General features: G+C 40.2%; 1 protein-coding gene across 1 annotated transcript in view; it reads left to right on the top strand.

Annotated features, from left to right (window-relative positions):
* Positions 1 to 11,702, top strand: part of LOC149298811 (coiled-coil domain-containing protein 3-like) — a 31,570-nt gene extending 19,868 nt beyond the window's left edge. Inside the window, exon 3 of the mRNA XM_089487103.1 lies at positions 11,427 to 11,702. Within this exon, the coding sequence (XP_089343229.1) occupies positions 11,427 to 11,702 (276 nt within the window). The remainder of the gene's footprint in view (positions 1 to 11,426) is intronic.
* Positions 11,703 to 19,172: the final 7,470 nt, after the last annotated feature.

The following is a 19,172-nucleotide window of genomic DNA, read 5'->3' as shown; positions in this document are numbered from 1 at the left end:
AGGAGAATGGCAGTTTCCCATATGCAGGGATAGTAAACTATCCCTTGAAAATAAACTATATGCTATATATACATATATTCATACCTGGGAACTTCTGGGCTCCGGCTGCCCTGAGCCTACCCTTGCATGACGTGACCAGGACTGCCCACTTACATTGGTGTGTGGTCCCATTGACATGGGGGGCGCTCTTGATGATATCAGTGGGCGTTCCTGCTGCCTTCAGTGGGCATTCCTGTTGGCATCGCGAAAAACCTAATTTAAAGGGAAAATGGGCAGAGAGTCGGGGTGTCAATCCTAGAAGAATTCAGGTGCTGACCCCGAGAGGCGGAGAAGCAGTGTTTCTCCCATAGTTCTTTGGGCCAAACCCAGAGAGTTCCCAGCTTATGGGTATACACACATACCTGGGAACTATCCTTGTTTCAGTCAGGGATCTCCATGTGAAGCTCCGGTTCTTGATACGCCTTGCTCCCCACCCATTTTCCCTTTAAATAGGGTGTTCCGCCCACTGACGTCAATGGGCAGTCCTGGCCGCTTCGCGCAAGGTAAGGCTCCAGGTAGCCGGAGTGAAGAAGTTCCCAGGCATGTGTACACAAGACCCATAACCTCCTGTTCAGGGTCTACATCATTACTCCTCCCCATTGTCCAAAGGACAGGAAATTGAATAGGTATTGATATACAAAAATAAATAGCACAAATTTTGCTTAATGCCATAGACTGTAAGCTTGCGAGCAGGGCTCTCTCTCCACCAAATGTATCGGTTTGTCTTAGTCTGTCAGTTCTTGTCTTGTCATATCCCTTGAATTTATGTGTCGTATTAAGCGCTGCGTAAACTGTTGGTGCTGTATAAATAAAAGATAATAATAATAATAATACAAATAAATTGATTTTATTCAATAGATAAATATCACTAAATACAATGCAAGCAAATACATGGAATAAGTTCAATATATAATGGTACTAAAGTGTCCTTAGTGGATAAGCAACAGCATTTATCCATTAAAAAAAAAAAAAAGACAGTTTTTTCTCTAGTGTTGTCCACTTGGCCAGGATGAATGCACACAATAAAGACGCAAAAGTTTAAACACAACTGTATTTGTTTTTACAGTCAGTGTTTTTTCATTGTGCTGCATTGCAGCGTTTCGCTCCTTCTTAAAAAGCCTCTTTAACCTTCTGAATGTCAGAATGTTGCGTAGTGTATTAGTTGCCTCTGGCTAGTACAGGCTTACACGCTCTGAGGTCATCCCCAGAGGGTACCAGCATGTAACATCATATGTTCATTAATTCAACTGGATGTCAGATACAACAGTATTATAAACCATTGGAGAATGCAAATATTTTACCAACAGTCATTTTTGCTTTGTGTCATAAAACATTTGTTTAATTCCTGAAAGGATAAGCACTGTGACATAACTATGTGCTCTTCAAATATACACATTTCCAGTAAGAAATCTGTTGACATGCTTCCAATTTGGAGCAGACCCTTATGTAATTTCTTAGGAATTCTATTTGACTTTTTTCTTTTAAGAAAAAGTCATTGTCAAAAAAATAAAAAATAAATACTTCCTTGCATGTTATACCTGCTATAGCTTACACATACCAGAAGGTTATGTCTCTATAATGTTACTCAGTGCTGAGTTCATTGTATTGTTGACAGGGCATTAGTTATAGTAACTCTGAAGTGAGTTTAACTAAAACTCATGGAATTTTCAACTTTACTTCTTTACAAAGCACTTTTTACCCCTGGGCATACTTGGAACTCTCTGGGTTTCGCTTAGAGGCTCTAAGTGAAGCACCACTTCTCTGGCACTCCAGGACACGTTGCTCCCTGCCCAGTTGCCATCCCACCTCCATATTCGCATAGCCAGTCTCCGGAAGAAAGAGGGCTTTAGGTAGATGGAGCCTGGAGGTTCCCAGGTATGATTATGTACATGTCCATCATTGTGGGCAGTAGGCACTAGACTTGAGCACATGGACCAAACATGATTTGGACTCCCTTTTCGTTTCTTTTTTCACCAGTTCTTTTTCGGTGAGCAAATTTTGTTTCCTGCCTTTTCGGTTCTGATGAAATTGGAAGGTCTTTTTCCATTCGGAAACGAAACTTGTTACAATGTCTCCCTACCTTCTCCACTGACCTCTTCGGTGCCCCTGTCTCCTTTTCCACAGCTTCTTTTGCTTCTCCCTGTTACCCAATCCATTAACCACACTTCCTGAAGCACTTCCACAAAAGGGTCAGCGTGAGAGAGCACGAGAGAATAAAAAAACAACAAAATGCAAACAAAATTAGAAGCTCTCTGCTTCATTTTTATTTGTTTCATTTCATCCAAATGCAGATGCCTAGTAGGTACCCGGTTGATTTCTGTTAACCCTACCACTTCATGCACAGATAGAAGGGGAAGAACACGGTGCACTGGGTATGCTGTGGACTGCGCAATGAAGCTAATTCTATTTGTTCTGTCAGAGTTGGTGGGAAAAGTAGGAAGCTTCCCTTTCTCCCATTGTCAGAAGAGACAGATAAGTCTCGCTGGTGCGCCACTGCTCATGGATTGATTTCAACTGACATTTCTTTTACCCCGGAAGGCTCATTTACACAATAGGAGGACTATCTCTGTCTTCTATAGCTCGCAGAGTGCCTTCATATTCCAGCACTTGGCGGTGAGGACGACACACACTTCTTGCGTGGAAGTAGTCCCCTTTTTAGCCTGTTTATTAAGGTTGCTGGTTTTGTTTAGCATGGTTTCATATTCGAATTACAATGATTTCTTCCTAGTGTTGTTTTGCTGAATATTCAAGCTTCTCCTCGGCCTGACTTAGTATAGAAGGTGATTACTGCAGTGAACAAAGTGCTCATTGTATACGCGTCACTTTTACAGCATGTTTGTAAATAGTACTTCAAAGCCCCCTATGGCCTTGGATAAATTGGACCTGTTTTAAGACCCCTGTATAGGACTGTTTACCGATCACTATAAACACCCAATGCGGGTTGCTTCGAGCCCCAGTGTTTGTAGCACCCAATGAAAAGCATTATATAACTTAATGGCGTGAGGGATTTGGTGTGGCTATTTAACAACTTTCCAGCTTCAGGAAGCTACTCCCAAACCTTAAATTAAAAAAAAAAAGAAGGAAAAAAAAAATGCTTGCTACATCATTTAGTGTTGGAAAAAGTGATATTTTCATGTACCTTGACTCTGACATGCAGCAGTGGAATTAGAATAATTTAATAGACCAGCTGCTTTTTTGTTTTTACTCTAACTTACCTTCATGCAGTCGTATTTTTAGTGTCCATCTGAGCAACTTTAGTGAAATGTGTGTTTTGTGACAGGAGGCGTTGAACAAGAAGCAACTTGCAGCAGGACCGTAAAAATGTCAGCTGTCTGCAAGTTTTTATTGCTGAGTGCAGACGCATATTTATCACCGGTTGTGGCTATATGGTATCTCCTTTAAGACATGGGGCAACGTTTTAGTTGTATACATTTTAATCCATAAACATCGGGTTCTGGGTTAAATATAACTGAGTAACTGATTTTCATTTGTTTATATGTACCACATACTGCAGGGCAGCACTTTACATGTGCTGGTTAGCAACATGTGAAATGTATATGTGTCCAGGAAAGAAAAGGCTGATATGTCAACTGTAACGGTATCCTGCATATCACACATTGAAGTCGGTTTTGCATGGGCTCTGATACAGCATACAAATTGACACTAGCATTTCTTTTCTATGGGAGCAGAAATGAGACCTATTTTCTTCTTTAACTAATTCTAATGCAGCAGGCAGCGTACCCAAGTATGTGTGCAGTAGTACGTACGTAAATTAAGCTCCTTTTTAAGTTATTGCAAGATCAACTGGAAGGTTTGTGAGCTGCTGAATGATTGTGACTTGAACTGCCATTAACTTAAAATACTTGCATACTTGGGTCTTGAGCTGGTATGCACAGAAAGTGTACTTAAGTATGCTGCCTACTTCACAGGAATAAGGAAGAGAGTAAAGAGAGTAAGACAGGAGTCTCGCATTTTAACTCCCTTAGAAAAATATTGGATGTACCAAGTGTGTTCGGCATGTTTACTTACTGCCAGTCAGTTCCAGGATGGCTCAGGGTAGGAGACCCAAATGCATACCTGGGAACTTTCTGACTCCTGCTACCCTTGAGGGATGTGGGTAAAAGGGCCCTCTGACCTCGGTGGGCAGTCACTCTGAAGTCGGTCCTGCGTATGTCACAAGTGGCCCTGCTCATGTCGCAGGACGCATGCCATTGTTGGAGGGGAAAGGGGCGGGGAATGGGGCATGCCGCAATGTCGGTCTTGTGACCCAGAGTTGACCTGCTTCACCCGGATCCTCCAGACAAAACACGGAGAGTTCCCAGGTATGCACTTGTGTGGAATGAACTTCCATAAGTTTCAATGGGAGTGTTTTCCTACCACCAATTGGCTGCTTCAAGCAGCCAATCAGGGGAGCAAATTCTTGACACGGAGGGGATGGGAAGCTGTGGCTCTGCAGCTACTCCCTAAGGTTAAATACAGGTTTTTATTTTTTTTACTTTTTAACAATTCATATGAAAGTAATTTAAAAGTAGTTTCCAATGCATTGTTTGTTTATGGCTCTCCTCAGGACACCGGAATGCCCCTTTATGTTTAAGTATCCAACATAAATTATAAGTACAGTCTGCCACACATATTTAATTAAAAATGTGTGATTTATTGTCGCATTCAACAGATGCGGCAGTGCCTATAAAGACAATACAAGAAATGATTGTGTAGCATAGTGACTTTAAAAGGAGATGAAATACAGATGCTTCTAGTAATATTTGCATATGCTGGCTTTTATTTGCATTATTTCATAAAATTCCCATTTGTATTTATATTTATTGTATGTAAGAAACAAAATTATGAATATTGATAAGAAGAAAAAAAAAACTAAGGAAACCACCCCAAATTGTATTAATGTGATTTTTTTTTTACAAAAATAATCTAGTTTCTAAAGCAATTTGACTGCTGAAGTTCACCTTTCACTAAACAAGATATAAAAAATAAAATTCTTGAGCATCTGTGAGCTACAACTCCTATTACCCTTAGCCAAATGATGACAACAGTGATAGAAGTTGTAGCCCTAAAAGGTTGGCCTTGTTTTTTTAGCAAGACTATGAAATTAATCTCTTCTATGTGTGCCTGAAACACGTTATATTGTATACTGTTACTTATAACACATGTATTACAATATACAATTAAATCTAACTATAGCAAAACTACTTGGCTGATCTCCCAAGAGGAAAAAATGTGCCCTGATCCCCAGCACTCAATTGGTTAAAGGCACAGCGTTAACCAGGTCATCATACTTGCACGCACTTGTAACTACCGGTACTTATTGTTTTTTTTTTTTTATCTGTGAGTTTTTGGGTCTGTTAATATAAATTCAATTAGGGCTAAGTAGATAAAAAAAAATTAAAATATTTTATTAACGTATTTTATACATAGACACTGGGCTTTAAGTCCCATTATTTATCATTTATTGACCCCCCCCCCTCAAAAAAAAATTATGGATGCTTTGCTCCCTGAATACTTCACACTGTGAAATAACTCAATTATATTACAATAATATTTTACACCTATATCAACATTTTGTCTGTTTAGCTAGGGCTAGACAATCTATAGCCATGTTATTCTATATAAACAATTCACATTGTTTATGAGTAAAGTGTTGTATATTTATATTATGTGAGTATCAATTCTTGTTGAGTCTGCTTCACATATAAACAGTTCAGGCTTAGTGATAAATGAACTTATTCATACAGTGCGTTAATTTGTGTATGTTCTGTGCGGCATGGGCGTAGGAACCGGGGGGACGGGGGTGACAGATCCCCCCCAGTAACTCATGGGGGGGGGAACCGATAATGAAGAAATCCCCCCCCCAGTAACTCATGGGGGGGACCGATAATGAAGAAATCCCCCCCCCAGGGCCGTAGGAACACCCCCTCCCTCAATAGAAACGCCGCAAATGCGGCCCGCTAGACCTCGAGGTGCGGCCCTCGTAGTCTTACGCGGTCCGCACGTCGAGCCCTGCTACTTACCTGTGGGAGGGTCTTCTGTACTGCACAGAGGAAGCGAAACCCAGAAGAGATCACGTGACATCACATCACATCCTGCTTCCTCTGTGCAGTACCAGAGAACGCAGAGGGAGGCTGCGCCCCCTGCTGAAGTCTGTGAGCGGCTTCGAGGAGCTGCAGTGCAGGTAAGGGGGTGGGGAGGGTCTTTGAATCAGTATGCGTGATTGAGGGAATGAATCTGTGAATGAATGAGTATATGAATGACTGAGTGTGTGTGTGTGTGATGGCATGGATGTGTAAGTGCTGGAACCTAGGCATGATGGGACTGTGATTGCTGTTTCCAATCACACTCCTATCATGCCAAGTCAGCCAGTACATGCTGAAACCTAGCTAGCTGCCCCCCTTGTCTATTGATGCTGCCAGCTCACTTACAGCCACCCTGTACCAGCATGTACTGGCTGCCTGGGTATGATAGGAGTGTGATTGCTGTTAGCAATCACACTCCTATCATGCCAAGTCATATTGCTAATTTTTTTTGTCCAATTGTGGTGTGTTACCTACTTTTATAAAAAAAATTTGTTTTTATTATTATTTTTAAAGGTGGGGGTTCATTTTCGGTTTGGTCCGTGAATGTTTTGGTCCAGAATTTTCATTTTGGTGCATCCTTAGAATAAACAGATTCTAATTATCCTGAGTCCTGAATTTGTAGTCACAAAACTTTCTAGGCCCAGAAATCAGTGAGAGGAAAAGTAAAGGTTTTGTGTAATTTACTTTATTTTAATCTGTATATTTTATTAAAGGCCATATTTTCTCACAGTAAAAAATGAGTGCGGCCTGCGCACGTATACAATTCTGATGAAGTGGCCCACTGCAGAAAAAACTTGGACACCCCTGGGGTAGACAGTGAGAAGGGGGGGTAGAGAAGAGGGGGGTAGGGAGAGGGTAGCTAGTGAGAAGCGGGGGTAGGGAGAGGGTAGCTAGTGAGAAGGGGGGTAGGGAGAGGGTAGCTGGTGAGAAGGTGGGTAGGGAGAGGGTAGCTGGTGAGAAGGCGGGTAGGTAGAGGGTAGCTGGTGAGAAGGCGGGTAGGGAGAGGGAAGCTAGTGAGAAGGGGGCGGTAGGGAGAGGGTAGCTAGTGAGAAGGGGGCGGTAGGGAGAGGGTAGCTAGTGAGAAGGGGGCGATAGGGAGAGGGTAGCTAGTGAGAAGGGGGGTAGGGAGAGGGGAGGGTAGGGAGGGGGTAGATAGTAAGAAAGTGTGAGAGGGGGAGATGGGGGTACATAGTGTGAGAAGGGGGAGAGGGGGTAGATAGTGTGAGAGATGGGGAGAAAGTGGGGATCTGATGGGGGAAAATGCTGTCCCCCCCAGTTTTTTAGGGGTTCCTACGCCCATGCTGTGCGGCTTATTACAGCAGCCTTATTGAGCTGTTTTGTATTGTGTGTCTTATTTATATTATTTTGTAGAGTGTAACCTCATAACATTTTAATGGTTTAAAATTCAAAGATCAACTTTATTTGTATGATTTAATATACTGTGTAATGCTTAGTTATGCTTAGACAGCGATAACACTCTTACCTGGGCACCTGCTATGTGATCACAGGTTGCCAACTTGGGCTCATGCAAATGAAATGGTTTGGAGTGCTGAAAGTATTCATGGATCAGACACCACTGTTAGCAAATCCATTTTGGTGATGTGTCTACTGCATGGTCTCGATGCTATTCTTGTATTCTAAGTTATGTAGGTGTCTTTAGTTGAAGCTAACGCATTTTCTTGGGCAAACATAAAAAAAGGTTTAATTAACTTCAACTAAAGACTGAAAGTGCCTTTCAAGAAATTGAAAAAAGCTTAATATATATATAGGGCTGCAACTAACGATTATTTTAATAATCGATTAATTGGCCGATTATTTTTTCGATTAATCGGATAAAAAAACAATATGCAAATTTTTTGTTTATTTAAAATAATTTAATGAACTGGATGTTAAAAAACAACTTAAAATTTACATTAACATTCTTATTTTGTTATGATGTAATAAAAAAACAATATTTTCAAAGTACAAAAACCCAAACACAATATTTATGAAACAAAATAACCCCAAACATTCTGAAAAGAGGTGGACTATTACTGTTCAAGAAACTTTGCCCCAGCCCTGGCACTTTGCACCCAGCACTTTGCACCCAGCACTTTGCACCCAGCACTTTGCACCCAGCCCTGGCACTTTGCACACAGCACTTTGCCCCACCCCTGGCACTTTGCACCCAGCACTTTGCACCCAGCACTTTGCACCCAGCCCTGGCACTTTGCACCCAGCACTCAGCACTTTGCCCCAGCCCTGGCACTTTGCACCCAGCACTTTGCACCCAGCACTTTGCACCCAGCCCTGGCACTTTGCACCCAGAACTTTGCACCCAGCCCTGGCACTTTGCACCCAGAACTTTGCACCCAGCCCTTTGCCCCAGCCCTGGCACTTTGCACCCAGCACTTTGCACCCAGCCCTGGCACTTTGCACCCAGCACTTTGCACTGTGCCCCTGCACCCAGTCTCCAACTCTGCCCTGCACCCAGCCCTGCCCCCACACTCACACCCTGCACCCACACCCTGCCCTGCATCCCCACCCCCACTCTGCCCTGCACCCAGTCTCCCACTCTGCCCTGCACCCAGTCTCCCACTCTGCCCTGCACCCCCACCCCCACTCTGCCCTGCACCCAGTCTCCCACTCTGCCCTGCACCCCCACCCCCACTCTGCCCTGCACCCAGTCTCCTGCCCTGCCCCCACACTCACACCCTGCCCTGCATCCCCACCCCCACTCTGCCCTGCACTCAGTCTCCTACCCTGGCCTGCCCCCCCACCCCCACTCTGCCCTGCATCCCCTGAAACCCCACCCCCACCCCCGCGAATCGCTCTGTGCGAATGGAGCCACTCGCACAGAGCGATTTGCACAGACATGAAGAATACTTACCTCCGGAACGCGTCACATCCGTCACGCAACTAAAAGAAGGCGGAGAGTGCAGAGCGTGTAGCAGAAGCGGGGAACGCTCGCGGAGGTAAGTAAAAGGAGCCGAGTGCTCCAACAACGAATCGATCACTCGATTAATCGATAACGGAAATCGTCGACAATGATTTCCGTTATCGATTATTATCGATTTTATCGATTATTATCGATTTTATCGATTCGTTGTTTCAGCCCTATATATATATATATATATATATATATATATATATATATATATATATATATATATATATATATATATATATATATTAAGGTTGTTTTTGAGTAGGTGGAAAAGTCCCTGTCTTCAAATGTCTTCAATTGCATGTCCCACAGATGATAAAACATGTCATGGCTGCATTGTATTATTATTGGATTCCATAAGTTGCTTTTCTGTGTTAATTGGCATAGAGGAACATAGTCATGATTTACTAAAAGAGACGTTATACTCAATGGGTTTATTGGCTAATGCATTCCAATTAAATTTAGAAAAACAATTACAAAAAAAAAGCCCTGTAATATAACAGCAGGTAGTAAATTCTTGTATTTCAAAACCGCAAAAGACAGAAACAAACATACTAACATGTTAGCCTTCAAGTCACAGTAAACAAAATCAGACGACAGATGTTAGTGTAGTGTATACATGTATTTTCCAGTTAGGTCCTTTTCTGACGAGAATGGAAATTCTATGTCCCCACTCTTACATTGCACACAAGAAGCATTGTGGTTGTCGGACAACGTGATATTTCTGTTAAAAGACTTAACTAGAAAAGCGAAGAACGTTCAAGCTGCAAGAATTCTGTTTACTGGAACTAGAGGTTGAGATTCTTGGCTGTAAATGCACATCACCCTCTATGACAAGCTGAACGAATTACTTATTGTTCAGTTCTATTTTAACTTTGAAGCAGTGAAACCATTTGTGATATCTGATATTTTAGAATTTTGGAAAAGTTACTAAATCTACTATACAGTTCTTTAAACAGGAACTGATAGAGAGGGGCAACTAAAGTGTTTTGTATTGGGTATCACAGATAATAGTTGATGAAGGATTTAGAGATTCACCTTACCTCAGCTCTGTATAGGTTTTCATATAAATAAGAGTTTGGTTTATGGTAGGGGCGTACCTAGAGTATTTGGCACCTGGGGCGGATTCTCTATGTGGGACCCCCCCCCACATACTTTAAAACCGCATAAATTCTATCATTATATACTGAGGCAGACATGGCATTATATAACATGGCTGATGTGGTCACCCTGAGACAGACAATGATGGTGGTATATAGTGATAGGAGTTATGCTGTACCACCGTCAACTAGATTGCAAGCTCGCAAGAACAGTGCCCTCTTCTCCTTTTGTGTTGGTTTGTTATGTGATTTTTAAATTACTGAATATAACTGCACCACAGAATCTGCTGGCGCCATATACATTCATATAGTGTAATGTCTTGCTCAGTATAAAGAGCCATGCACTGATGGTAGTACAGCATAACTCCCATCACTATACACTGAACAAGACAGACAATAGTACAGTATAACTCCCATACACTTACTAATGCTTTCTCACTCGCTCGCTCACTAACTCTCCCTCCCTCTCTCTCTCTGAATATCTCCCTACCTTTCCTCTGTCACTGTCACCTTTCCTCCTCCTCTTGTTTCTTCCTCTTTGCTATTCTTATACTTTGTTCTTCCTGTGCGGCGGGCACGGCTTCAGTGTTGTGTGGCGGGATATGACATCAAATCCTGACGCACAGCATCAGTTGCCGCGCGCATTGCAAGGGAGCAACATTGGAGGTCATCATTAACAGACCTCCCGCTGGCTTGACTGATTTTAATCTGGTTAGAGGGAGAGCTTTGATCTCCCCAACCGAGCCTGCTTCTCTAGCGGCAGACATTATAGTCTGTCTCTGGAGGGGTGCACAACCGATGCCAGCCTGGTGACACCTCCCTAATGAGTGGCACTCAGGGCAGACTGCCCCCACGCCACTCCTCTAGGTACACTACTGGTTTATGGAACAAGTATGCATCAAATGCAAAGATGCTAGATGACTCGTCTAATAATACATAATGTGCTAGAACAGTGTGAATTAGACAAACTCCAATAACAGTTTGGTTACTGCTTGGCCTTTTTGGGTGAAGTTTTATTGCTATTAGTAAAAGTTGTTAAGCGACTATAATTTGGGCATATAGTTGCATGATACAAAAGAGTTATATGTTCATCACTTTGATTATAATAATGGTTAACCACATCTGGTACACCATCGTAACAAAACCAGGCACATCTTTTTTGTGTGAAGGTTGCAAGAGGACTTTGCACAGACACTATGACCCTTACATAATCAACTCGGCTTTGTGTTTTCACAAAGCTTGATTATAATAGATTGTTTTTTTTTATTTCCACAGCTCATGTGCTCCTCCATACAGAGTGCCTTATTTGAGGAAGAAGACAGGGTAAAGAAGCTTCAACAGAAGGTGGCTACATTGGAGAAGCGCAACAAACAGCTGCGGGAGCGAGTGAAAAAGGTCAAGCGCTCCTTACGACAAGCAAAAAAGAATGTCAGGAATATGGAAATAGCAAATAGGAAGCTGAATGAGAAGCTGTCTTCTGCGGGAAGACAGACCATAGACATGAATTCTTTTAAGCAGAAGAACTCACATTCCACCTACCTGAAAGTATAACAAACTGACCAATAAACCAGTTGAAATGTAAAACCGAACAGGCCAGATTATTAGGTGAAGAAGGCACTGAAAATACCTTTTGATTATCCATGTTTCTACATGACATTCATGTAGTGTTTTGAACATCTCATTGCCTGTTGAATATTTTTTCATGGCTTTGGAAGGGTATTCTGTTAGCATACTGTTTTCTCACTTCTATCTAGACTTTAATGGGGTTGCTGGACAGCTCCTCATTTGATAAAAGATGGAGAGTAAATCATGAGTCTCTCTGTAGGTTGTATAAAAACAAAATGTAGTGGCTGCTTTTGATAAACTAGTCTCTCTATGTAAATTACACTATTATCCATTTTGCATTTTAAGTGTAACTTATACATTTTTATATTTTGTAGAAACTGTTTTCACTACAATGTCATCAAAAGCTACAAAAATAAAAATGCATATATTTTGTCATTAGTAAGACTGCTATTCTGAATCTCTCGAAGTGTGCAGATTGAAGGATTCTGTGTTGCCGGCACAGTCTTCATATAATTCTTTACCCAGGGCCGTACATTTACTGAGGCGGAGTGCCAGGATATGAGGTAGGTCTTCAATGTGCTGACCTTGGTCAAGTCCAGGTCATCCCGAACGTAAATATAAATCTACTAATGTGGTATAAGCCGATATAAAATAAAAGAAACTCTGTATTGGTGTCACTGGCACAAGACCGTAGGATGCCCAGTATAGAAATATTCTCCAGCTCTGGATTTCCCACCTCCTACAGTCCATCATGGTGGTGGATGAATCAGCCATGATGATTTAGTGAGAATGTACCTCTCTAACAGTTTTCCTTTGCAGCACATCAATCTATGTTCCACAAAACCTATAGAAATAGACAATTTAAATGCCACCAGCATTATTTTGCTTCAGTGTCAAACAGCCTTTCTGTTTTGCTTAGAAAAAAAAGGATATTGGAAAGATGATACAAAAAGGCAACATTTACTATGTTAGTCACAAATGATTAGAAGGTGGGTTGTGGTAGTTGCTTCCCAAGATGGTTATACTGTACTTTACCACAATGGCAGGCTGACCTGAGGGATTCAGATTCATAAAGCAGGACAGGTTACCTGGTCCAAATTCTTTCATGCCGGGCCTCCTTAATGTAACTCTTAACACTGGGATGACATGTTGGCAGTGTGGCTGGCAGCAGAAGCAAACCCAGTTGCCAGACAAGGTAACCTCCAAAAGCACCCTTAAATACTGATATTAAGACTTCTCAATGGCTATTAAACAAAATTCCATGTTCGATCTAGTAAAACCACTTCTTCAATGGTCCAAGTCACTTTTTAGGGTCAGAAGGGTGATATCATGAAAATTGTACCCTCATTTATGGTTGAACATTATTTCCTGAGGTTTGATCCATTAACAATGTATTATATTGGCATTTGTACACATAAGGTTTGAGGAAAAACTATAATAAATAAAGAAAATACATTTGCCTTATTTGAACTTGCTTATTTTTCTCGCACACAAGGCTAAACTTGCACACTAATTCAAGTCAGGAGGGTAAGGATTCACCAGATCTACCCCATTCACTGACCCTTACTTTTCTCCAAATCATTACTTAAAGCGTAATTAGGCTGTTTTCTACATTTTCACTCGTTTTCTCAATCATGCACAATCAGTAGACCAAGCTACTTTATAATTCCAATGGTTTTGGTCTAAAGCATGTACAGTAATCCAATTATAGTTTGTAACAGGTCAAACGTAGCAGCAATTAAAAGGATTCCAGGCAGACAGACACCGTCATTACATATTTACTTCAAAAGGCGAGGAATACAAAATTATTAAAATATTACCAAAAATGGAAATGGCATAATTTCTGTTTTTTATTTTCTGACCATGGTCTAAAACGTGTGTTTTATATCATTACAAATGGTAATTATATTAGTTTTTAAACAAGATGTGTAAATGGGGCATAATGAAGTTGTGGAGGTGACGGTTCATCTTTTAACACAAAAGAATGATCAGGACAGCTTTAACTTATTATTATTATTATTATTATCCTTTATTTATATAGCGCCAACAGTTTACGCAGCGCTTAATACAATACATAAATTCAAGGGATATGACAAGACAAGAATTGACAGACTAAGACAAACCGATACATTTGGTGGAGAGAGTTAACATTTTGTTAACTTAACAAAAGACATTACTTAATGGTGAAGAACATTAACATAAATCATGAGAACAGGAAGATAAGATGGCTTGTCCCTTATATTATACATACAACTGAATACTGAGTATGTCCCTTTTTTGATTTGTAATTTTACATTTTTTAGAAATACAATTTTTAATTTTGCATTGCATAGTTTAAGGGGACTGAACTGTAAAATGTAGGATTAGAGAAAATGTGATATTCAGTTTAATAATCCATATATAATTCTATTACACTTTTGTAATAATCCATATATAATTCTATAACACTTAAAAAAAAAAAAAAAAAAAAGTAATAAAGATATCTAGGATACGTTTTACAAAGATTGGTTTATTTTGATTTAAGTACAGATGCTGCATTTTAGCAAAAGAAAAAAAAAAAAAAAGAAAAAATTTCCTGCTGAAGTTCTCCCATCATGAAAAGTAATACAGAAACATGTTCAGTTTGTGAGGCATATACATTTTAATATGATGCTATCTGTGTCCTTCTGTTCCCAAGGGATTGTAAGGACCATTGAAGGCAGTTTTTATTTTTTATTTTATTTTTTTAACACCATGTTTTGTTCTTATTGCTTTTATTGTATTATAATTGTAGAAATATTGCTTTAAACACTTGCAGTTGTTTACTACGAGATTTTTAAGTTACTAGCCTCATCAATTACTAAAAATTAATTGGCAACTGTAGCACCACAAAAGGTAGTTAAGAATACTCTTCCAACTACATACTAGTAAGTCTAACATCAGCAATTGGGAAATTAATGGAAAATATATCAAAGCAAATGATCTAAGTGTAAATTATTGGAAGACCAGAAACAGCATAATTTTGCTGCAGCTTTTGTAAAATTTACCTGATTTTTTTGCCTGGGTAACTAAAATAATAGACCTGGACGAGCAATAGATCAGTGAATCCCATGCATCAAGACGAGGGCCGGACTGGCCTACTGGCGGTGGGTCATGTGATTGAGTGTGTTTGTATAGATGCATGCATGCATGCATGCATGTTAGAGTGAATGTGTATGTGTAAATGTGTGTTGTTATAAGTGTATGTATGAGTGTTAGCATGTGGGTGTGTGCATTAACATGAGTGTGTATGAATAAGTATGTCTGTGTGTGTTAGCATAAGTGTGTGCTAGCATTTGCGTATATGAATACATATGTGTTCGTGTGCATGTGTAAATGTTTGTGTAAGCATGAATGTGTATGTAAATTTGCTAGCATAAGTATGTGTGTTAGCATGAGTATGAATGTGTGTGTGTTAATGTGTGTAAGTACAGTATGTCCTAGAGTGTGTGTAAATATGTGTGCCACATGTGGTGCAATATGGGGAGATAATGGTAGGATATGGAAATGATGGCGGTGGATATGAATATGGTAGTTGGGGATAATGACTGTGGTGGGGGATAGGAATGAATTATGATACATACACATACATACAAACATACTTACACTGTCTCTGATCACCCATGTCTCACACTCACCCTTTCCTCAACCTCTTTTTGTTCACTATTTTTTAGCAGAGCTACAAGTTATTTATTGAACTTCATACTTAAAAATGTTTTCGCATTATTCGGACTATACCAATGCTCTCACAATTGGTTTCAACCCATTACATGACGTCATTGGCCACAGTGATATTAGGAAATATGTTTTCATATGTATCTTATGTATGTATAACATCTTTTATACTCTAAAAATGCATGTCTGTTCTCCATTCTGAACAAAAAAAATATTTGGGCCTCGCTCTTTTTTGCCTTCAAGAAGTTAGAGTACTGTGAACCGGATTTGAACCAAGGTTGAGTCAACCCCAACGCAAAGTGCTAATCACTTTACGATCACAGCAGGTGGTAAGAGCCAGGTAGGAGTCGAACCTACAATCATCCGATCCATCTTTGGACACTTTATCCATTGCACCACTGGCCCACGCATGTACACGGTCAGATACCCTCTGCTTTAGTGAGAAGAGGTAGCTTCTTCAAGGCAGAAAACAGAAGGCTTCTTCTTTTCTAGAAAGAGAGAGACACGTGTTTGGAGATTTCTAAACAGTGTAGAAATTGGGTGCTAAAATACGCCAAATAACCACGGAAGCAATTGGAATCTGAAGAGGCAAAATTTATAAAACATCACAGTTACGCCATTGGTCATAACTTGCCTAGTGCTGGGAACCCCTTATACTGAACGTGATAGGCATTCTAGAGCGATTTCAAAGAAGGGCTACTAACTGGTGAATGGTATGAAGTATAATCATACCAGGAAAGATTAAGAGATATCAATATGTATAGCTTAGAGGAAAGAAGAGAAGGAAGTACTTTTCAAAGTACAAATGTTACAACAAGAGGTCACAATCTAAAACTAGAAGGTCAGAAACTTATGTGCAATGTTAAGAAGTTTTACTTTAGTAAGATGATGATAGATAAAGGAAAGTGGTAGAGGTCAGTACAGTGAGGGAATAAAACATCCATGGAATAGCATATGGGTGTTCTGAATATAAGTCTAAATCTAAGGAAGAAAGTTATAACTTTTTTTTAGATCTTCTTCACTATATTCTACATCTGTATTCAATTCTGTTTTTCAGGGCTTACTGAACAGTGCAGCAGAATATTACATCACTTTTATTTATAAAGTGCCAGCAGATTCTGTACCACTTTACAATCAGAGGTGGTAGGATACATTTAAAATCACAGACAATAACAAACTGGTACAAAGGGAGAAAAGGCCCTGTTCATGTGAGCCTCCATCTGTCGTGGCTACCAAGGGTGCTTAGCTGGTGGGAGCACAAGCTTCTCATCTAGGTTAAAAAAACAATTGCATACGACATAGGGTTCTGGAGACCCGATGGCTAATTATTGTGTCATAATTATAATCAGTTGATACCCTATATACTTTGTTTCAAAATAAGTATTTGTACAATGATATATGTTAACAAGGGAGAAGAGAACAATTTTAAACACATTCTTGACAGCACTATAACAGATGTTACAAATTCCTAAGAGCTGATGTATTCTTTTCTATATGAGTCCTATATATATATATATATATATATATATATATATATATATATATATAATGAAAAATTGACAGCTAATTACTGAAGTGACATTTGTTAGGATCATCTGATCTATATAGTGTTCACCCTTTCATTACAATATTTACATAGCATTCTGGTACTTAATGGTTTAGAGAAAATATTTGCAGTTGTGCGGTGATTGCATAGATATGTCTTTTTTGAAGACACACGTGTACAAAGCAGAGAACATGTTTTTGAAATGTTTCAGCTATCTGCGACTTCTCTTCATTTTGCAAATATAATACATGGTACTCAGGAGCGGGGTGGCCTGATCAATGGACACTTAACAGAACACTGGACATAATGGCATAAATTGATAGAAGATCAACAAAAAGCAGCACGCTTTCTAATCTGTGTGGAGAAAAAATGGTGTCACATACACTGCAGTTTTAGCTTATCTGCCAAATATAGTATCCCTTTTACATAGTCCACATATAATAATACATACCAAAACTTGTCAAAAATAAAACAAAGATAGGCTTCATGTGAGATTCCTTAAAGTTTCGGTAGCCCCCAGCTACCTTTCTCAAGAGAGGGATCTGGTTCAAGTATACGAGCTGTAAAGCCTATGCTATGAGCAGGATTACCACTGTTCCAGAGAAATGTCAAATATATTGATTGTTAGAATTAAAAGTAAATGTAATGCTCCACTGCTGTGTTGGATCGTGCATCTCACAGAGATCCTCTGCATAGCAGCCCTGCATACACTGAAATCAGGGAAATTGCCCCAGGGCCCCCAAACTTTACCAAGGAAAATATCTTACAGTGAAACATTTGCCCCAAACAGCTTGTGAGTACCTCCTTTGCCCCAAAAACGAAGCAGCTTATCAGTGCCCCCAAACAGCCTATCTGTGCCATCGTTGCTCCAGCTTGTAGGTGCCCCCAAACAGCTTATCAGTGCCATCTGCCCCAAATAGCTTGTCTGTTGCATCATTGCCCCTTTACCCCCTTCAACATACACTATGGCACACATATGAAAAGACACATTCTTACTCATACTCACAAACACACATGAATGCACTCATTCTATCACGCATACATGTTCACACACTTACACATATACCTCTATACTCACACACACATAAACACCCACATCCATGCTCACACACGTATACATCCACATCCATGGTCTCATACATTTATACATAGATATGCATGCTCACATACACTTATTCATAGACATTCATGCTCGCACACACACTTATACATAGACGTCCATGCTCACATGCATACAAACCTACATACCTCCCACCTGTTCATCCTTATATCTCCTGCAGCTTTTGGTCCACTGCTCGCACAGCCTCGGTTTCACCGCGGGTTCACATGAAGGTAATGTGACCCCGCTGAGGAGACAGGACCAAGTGGTTGCAGGGGTCCCCTGTAGTTATGCCAATGACTGAAATGCCCTGCCTCCCCAGTTCTCCAGGTCAGTTTCCTTAGGCAGGGGAGAGACATTTGGTTATGTCCTTTCTCTAAACTGCTTCCTTTTCACTACCCATCCATACCAGGCTGTTTGGAGCTAGTCCTACCTTTCTACACTGCTAACCTCACCCGCATGAAAGCTAGCCGTTGCTTTCGCTAGGTCTGGGAAGTTCCTAGTTATGGCCATTATAAATCCTGTGAACTCTCAAGGTTTAACCATGTAGGTTTTTGCTTCAACCATACGGTCTAGGGTGAATGGGCATATTCTCAAAGTCACACAATCTGGAACTGCTATTATCATATATAATATTCCCAATTGGTGCTTCTGCTATCAGTATGTTATACATTTACCGATCATGATTTATGGTGGCTACGAGTTCCGATGACACGATGAAAGGGGAAGTTCCACATCATTTGTTGTCATCCTATTCTGAAGAATCTAAAAGATAAGAGAAAAAAAAGAAAAGACTAAACGTGATGACGTAGAAATGACGTAACGGAGGAAGACGGTGAGCCGGGACCTTTAAAAAACCGCGAAAACACAGACAGGATACAGATTGATTCTTGAACTTCTCCTGAGGAAGCCGAAATAAAAATCGGCGAAACGCGTTGAGAAACTTTATAATTATCAAATTTGGACTTTACAAGGACTTGCCGATTACCCTTCTACCTTTGTGAAGGACATTGCTTTTACGCATAACCCATATGTTATGCCCACCTGTTTGTAAGTTTTTAATCTATATTTATTAAACCATATCTATTTTTATTGCACTATTTCGTTTCCTATTTTC

The sequence above is a fragment of the Sceloporus occidentalis genome, unplaced genomic scaffold (assembly GCF_023333645.1).
Source record: "Sceloporus occidentalis isolate IW3139 unplaced genomic scaffold, rSceOcc1.0.p SCAF_31, whole genome shotgun sequence".
Classification (NCBI taxonomy): Eukaryota; Metazoa; Chordata; class Lepidosauria; order Squamata; family Phrynosomatidae; genus Sceloporus; species Sceloporus occidentalis.
Note: the sequence above shows the minus strand (reverse complement) of the source record. Positions and strands in the feature narration are given on the sequence as shown.